The sequence below is a fragment of the Dendropsophus ebraccatus genome, chromosome 12 (assembly GCF_027789765.1).
Source record: "Dendropsophus ebraccatus isolate aDenEbr1 chromosome 12, aDenEbr1.pat, whole genome shotgun sequence".
Lineage (NCBI taxonomy): Eukaryota > Metazoa > Chordata > Amphibia > Anura > Hylidae > Dendropsophus > Dendropsophus ebraccatus.
Window position 1 is genome coordinate 12566689 of NC_091465.1, and position 6451 is coordinate 12573139.

Consider the following 6451-nt stretch of genomic DNA (forward strand, 5'->3'; position numbering starts at 1 on the left):
AGACCAACATTTAGTGTAATTTTTGTAAAATTTTTACTCTAAATCATTAATCTTGTCATGATTTTTTCATTTTCACAAGGGGTTAAAAGATAAAAAAAACACAATGTGTAGAGCAATTTCCCCTGAGTAGGGAAATACCCCACATGTGGACATAAAGCGCCATGCGGGTGCAGGGTAAGCCTCCGAAGGGAAGGAGCGCCATTTGGTTTTTGAAGGCTGGATTTGGATGGAATGGATTTCGAGGGGCCATGTTGCATTCAAAAGGCCTCTGTGTTGCCAAGACAGTTGAAACCCCCCACAAGTGACCCCATTATAGAAACTAAACCCCTCAAGGAATGTAACAAGGGGTGTAGTGAGCATATGGACCCCACTGGTGACGGCCACAAATGTGGAACAATGTGGCATGAAAATGAAATATTACATTTTTTACACTATAATGTTGGTTTAGCCTTGAATTTATCATTTTCACAAGGGGTTAAAAGAGAAAAAAACACACAATATGTTTAGAGAAATTTCCCCTGAGTCCGTAAATACCCCACATGTGGACATAAAGCGCCATGTGGGCGCAGGGCAAGCCTCCGAAGGGAAGGAGCGCCATTTGGATTTTGGAGGTTGGATTTGGCTAGAATGGATGATGAACGCCATGTTGCATTTACAGAGCCCTCGTGCTGCCAAAACACTAGAAACCCCCCACAAGTGACCCCATTCTGGAAACTGCACCCCTCAGGGAATCTAACAAGGGGTGCAGTGAGGATATGGACCCCTTGATGACGGGCACATTTGTGCCATGAAAGTGAAAAAATGAAATTTTTTACTTTCACGTCACATTGTTCCACATTTGTGCCCATCACCAGTGGGGTCCATATGCTCACTGCACCCCTTGTTAGATTCCTGTAGGGGTGTAGTTTCCAGAATGGGGTCACTTGTTGGGGATTTCCAGTGTCTTGGCAGCACGAGGGCTCTGTAAATGCGACATGGCCCTTGAAATCCATTCCAGTGAAATTCAGCTTCCAAAAGCCAATTGGCGCTCCTTCCCTTTGGAGGCTCGTCCTGCGCCCGCTTGGCACTTTATCGCCACATGTGGGGTATTTCCGTACTCGGGAGAAACTGCGCTACACATTTTGTGTCTTTTTTTTCCTCTTATCCCTTTAAGAAAATGAAAAATTCAAGGCTAGAACAACGTTTTAGTGTAAAAAATAAATTTTTCTTTTTTCACGCCATATTGTTCGGAAAATCTGTGAAACACCTGTGGGGTCCAAATGCTCACCGCACCCCTTGTTACATTCCTTGAGGGGTGTAGTTTTCTAAATGGTGTCCCTTTAGGGGTGTTTTTTAGGTTTTGGCACCCCAGAGCCTCTGCCAACCTGAAGTGGTACAGTCAGAAATGACCAAATATAACAGAGGCGTTGAAATTCACTAGGCGCTCCTTTGTATCTGAGGCTTGTGGTTGCGTAAAATAGCGCAATAGGGCCACATATGGGGTATTTCTATAAACTGCAGAAACGGGGCAATAATTATTGGGGTGCATTTCTCTGGTAATATGTTTATAATTATGAAAAATATTGGATTACAATAAAATCTCTGCACAGAAAATTAAAATTTTCTAATTTCTTACACACTTAGCTTTTATTTCTGTGACTCCCCTAAAGGGTTAAAACACTTTCTGGATGTGCTTTTGCAGAGTTTAGGGGGTGCAGTTTTGGGTGCTTTGTGTGGCTTTCTAACATACAGGCCCCTCAAATACACTTTAAACCTGAACAGGTCCCTAAAAATATCTGATTTTGAAATTTTACTGAAAATTTGGAAATTTGCTGCTAATGTTTTAAGCTTCCTATTGTCTAAAAAAAATGAAAGATCGTTTAATAAATGCCGCCAACATAAAGTAGACATGTTGCTAATGCTATTTAATATATAATTTATGTGGTATAACCACTTTCTGTATACGCAAAAAAGTTTCAAAGTTGGAAAAATGCAGTTTTTCACATTTTTTCACATTATTTGGTTTTTTTTCATAAAGATTCGTTATGAGTATCGACTCCAATTTACCAGAAATGTAAAGTACAATATGTCACGAGAAAACAATCTCAGAATCAGCCGGATAAGTTAAAGCATCCCGAAGTTATTAAAGAATAAAGTGACACTGGTCATATTCATAAAATTTGTCTCTGTCATTAAGGCCATTTCAGGCTCTGTCCTTAAGGGGTTAAGTGACGTATATTTGTTGACAATGGTTTAAATTTTTTACAGGCCATCCGATACAATATAAGTTATACATGTTATATATTGTTTTAATCGTAACGACTTGAAGAACATATATAACAAGTCAGTTTTACCCCAGGGCGAATGGCGTAAAAACACATTTCCCCCAAATAAACAAAATGCATTTTTTTTTCAATTTCACCACACTTTGAATTTTTTTCTGGTTTCGCAGTGTACTTTATGCAAAAATTCAGCCTGTCATTGCAAAGTACAATTAGTGAAGCAAAGATAAGGGCTCATGAGGGTCTCTAGGTGGAAAAATGCAAGTGCTATGGCCTTTTAAGCACAAGGAGGAAAAACCGAAAACGCAAAAATCGAAATTGGCTCTGTCCTTAAGGGGTTAACCAAAGCAGATTTTTTTTTTACATAACTAAAAATAGGTAATTGATGGTGTGCATGCCTCTCCGGGTCTGGACCAAAGCTCCACTGTAGGAACTCCACAAGATTGAAAGCCCCTAAATCAACATGACTTCTCTCGTGTGGATTAAATTTAAAGCAAATGTACAGTACAAATGTATTAATGCTTAATGACATTATTAAGCTATCCATGCCACCTTATCGGTGCAGCTGTGCTGAATCAGCTGATCAGCTGATTTTTCTAATAAGTTGTCCTGTTCCCGTAATCTTTGCTGGTCTTCAGAAATGCAAATGAGGTCAGTTGTGCAAGATATCTTCTCTCCCAAGGTGATAGACGCTTTCACTTCTCTCTCATTCCCACCTTCAGTTTCCTGCCCACCTGGCCTGGCTCTGCCGCATGTTCTCGAGTGCCGTCATCAGAGTGGAGTCCTACTATGCAGGCTCATAACCCGCTCTGATGACAGCGCTCGAGAACAGGCCACAGAAACAGGCTGGGCCTGGCAGGAAACTGAAGTCAGGACCGAGAGAAAAGTCATTAAGGTGGTAGATTTGCATTAAGGATGTTATTATCAAGGCTATACTTTGGCTTTGTAGATGTATCTGTTTTTATACAGGCCTTTTGCATGTGAATAGATTTGGTGTATATATCTAGCACAGTAGCAATAATGATGGGGTTTCCTCTTAAATATAGACAAATTTTATCACCTGCATCCTTCTATTGCTGCATGAAGCTGTGTAGCATGTCCCCAATTAAACGCTCCAGTCCGTGAGTCCAGCCATTTCTTCAGCTCCAGGATGCATCTGTCACTGACCTTTAGCACTATGATATGTTTGAAAAACTCACAGGCCGCATAGAGATGATGGACAAAAGAACCAGCACTGAGGTCAATCAAGACATCGCCATTAATATAACCTGCAAAAAATGTTTTGAACATTGACACTTGGTATGGTAAACCCTTATGGGCGTTGTAGATAAAAAATGACATTTCCAAATAACAATACCACAAACATTATGTTCTATGATGGCAGATTTTTTTTTTGTAATTTTTGTTTAAAAAAATGTCCAGGGAAAAGTTGCTTGCCCTATGGCCCAAACTGTTAAAAATGATGGTCCAGAAATGGGTGGTAGCATGCTGGTATTATTTAACTAGTAGTAGCCCAAATAAATGACACCCTGGGGACACCAGACTGCTACTTCGCAGTTTTGAAAAAGGGACTTCCATCAATTTTCCATGTACAGACAAAAAAAATAAATAAAAAAAACTATAGCTATCTGTCATTACCATAGTGGGAAGAATCATTTAATTGGCTAGTAATAATACCAGTCTTTTTTGCATCACCCTCATAAGTTTTTTCTTCTTCTGCATCAACACAGTAGGGTTATAGGTTGAAGGTAATAGTTAAGGCTGGCAATAGCTAAAATAAATGCCTTTTGCCACCCTGACACCAGATTTCTACTGCTCAATTTTGTATCTGTTTGGTTATGGAAAAGAAGGGGCAACCCACATTGTTTTAAAAGTGTATGTATTTATCAAATGTATTTATTTATGAAACAGCATCAGCCTGGTATTACTATGTTTGGAAGGATCATTTAGATGGCTGGTGATAATACCAGCCTGTTACCACCCAATATCGGATGATCAGTCTGGTTGCCATACTTGACAGGATTACACTGCTGCAGAGAACAATCTCAGCACAATTGTGCTGATTGTTTCCCTTTAACATATTTAAAGGTTTCGATTTCTATCATCATTAAGTTCCAAGCAATGAGGCTACAAAACAAGTGTGAGTGGTTTGAAAGAGGACAGAGGCAACGTGACTAAATGTTGCTGAGGCTCCATCTCAATGCCCAATCACCTAATTTTAAAGAGTGTTCTTTTTTTTTTTTTAATTCCCATCCCACTGTAGACTGTCAGGCACAGCATTGGAGAGCCATGAAAAGCAGCTTTAAGGTAATGGGGCCGGTTCAAACTCCACGGGGGGTGGGGGGGTGGGGGGGTTGTTGACTGGTTCCTTTTAAAATACCTACAGTGTCTGATTTTTTTTTTTTACCCTTTACTACATAGGTGAACTTTCAGTTTGCTTTTTTTACCCTCACAATGAATTATTGATCTATCCCAGACTAATTTTTTTAAAAACATTTTGGCATTTTAATTTTTGTGACACGGCTGAACTCTAAAATAGAAATATAAGGATTTTCACAATTAATGTGAACACGAAGACAACATTATCTGTGGTGCATTTTGATTATCTTTCGTATAGCAAATTTTTCCAGATATTCATTTCTAGTTCATCAAGAACAGAGTTAACACAAAATAATATCATTAACAGGTAAACTATAACAGCCAATATACAACTGGAAAACCCCAATAGCCAATATAGAAATAATTCTTCTCAAAATTAAAATTTTAGCATAACCCTTAAAAAACCTCAATAATCCTTATATTCTCCATCATATTCAATGAGAAAGGCTTTTCTCTGTTTCTTTTAATGCATTTGACAGGCAGGTCATTAATTATTTATTTTGATATGAGACAGTGGCAAAGTAAAAATGAAAAAAAAAATGCTTTAAAGTAAAAATAAAAAAATAGGCAAATAAAACAGAAAAATCTGGACACATACCTGCTCTGAAAGTTTTTGCAAGATTTTCAATGGGAAAATTCAAGACGTCTTCCTTAAAGACAGTTTCGGATTTATCTGCAAAGTAATGCTCCAGATGTTCTCTGGGATTCATGCCGTGTATATGATAGCGCTTATAGGTGCTGGAAGCCATTGTCTAATCTTCTATCACAGAGTGACTACCTCTACACCGATGCTCAAGGACTCTATATAGTGAGTAGGAGTCAGTACAAAATGACTTTGACTATGACTATTATCATCACATGTTAGTCATAAGATATGTGCTATAAAAATTTTATATGGATCAATATTAATCTTCAAATAAAGAACTCAGACTTTTGCTAAAGGCGGCACAACCGATGAATAGGACTTTTGCCTATCTGTCACTCTACAAGGGCTTCTCGTGAAATGTAGAGGTTTAACTTGGCACTAAGGATTAAAAAATGATTTTCAAAGTGTCTGCACAGGATTATTAGAAAATTTGGAGAGAAACCTACACAGTCATAAAAAAAAAAAAAAAAACCATAAAACTTTACTTATTTATAAAACTTTTTCTGTTCCAGCTCTGCAACCAAAGCCCTCCATCTGCACCTGAATAGTGAGGCCAGTGATAGGATTAACTAAGTACTTGACTTTATTGCTGCAGGCCCGGCAGTGAATGCTGGAGTTGCATTGGTAGTAAAGCGGTATCTTGCTATGTATGCTAAATCTTTTCCCACTAAACTATATATCAGCCTGGTTCTTCTTGGAGGTAGGAAGAGCTAAGGACTTATTTTACCATGTATCTGGACAATATATTGCAAACTCTGATTGCTGACAAGCAGAAATATACCCAAATGGGCAGCTTCACTGTTTAACAACCTCCTAGAACCCTTTTGTCCTAAGGATGTCAAAAAGGTTGAAAGAGCAATGCTTTATATAGGAGAACCTTCCCAGAAAAGCCTATCTACCCAAGGAGCTACCTATTGGGGTCTTATTTACAGGAGAAACTACCTTTTGGGGTCTTATTTAAAGGGGAAACTACCTATTGGGATAGTAATATACAATATTTGGGAAACTGCCTACTGGGGGCCTAGATCCTAGGAAAAGTGCCTATTAGAGACCTTTATACTGGGGCCTACATATCCCGCAAAATACCTACAGGGGGCCCATGTACTGAGAAAACTACAAACTGCGGTACTTACATCCTTGGGAAACTTCTTACTGAAGAGCCAAT

At 38.7% G+C, this 6451-nt stretch overlaps 1 protein-coding gene across 1 annotated transcript in view; it reads right to left on the reverse strand.

Annotated features, from left to right (window-relative positions):
- Positions 1 to 5430, reverse strand: part of LOC138769237 (indolethylamine N-methyltransferase-like) — a 19903-nt gene extending 14473 nt beyond the window's left edge. Inside the window, exons 1-2 of the mRNA XM_069947571.1 lie at positions 5239 to 5430; positions 3322 to 3529 (exon numbers count right to left, since the gene is read on the reverse strand). Coding sequence (XP_069803672.1) covers positions 3322 to 3529; positions 5239 to 5389 — 359 coding nt within the window. The 5' untranslated portion in view covers positions 5390 to 5430. The remainder of the gene's footprint in view (positions 1 to 3321; positions 3530 to 5238) is intronic.
- Between the last annotated feature and the right edge of the window lie 1021 nt (positions 5431 to 6451).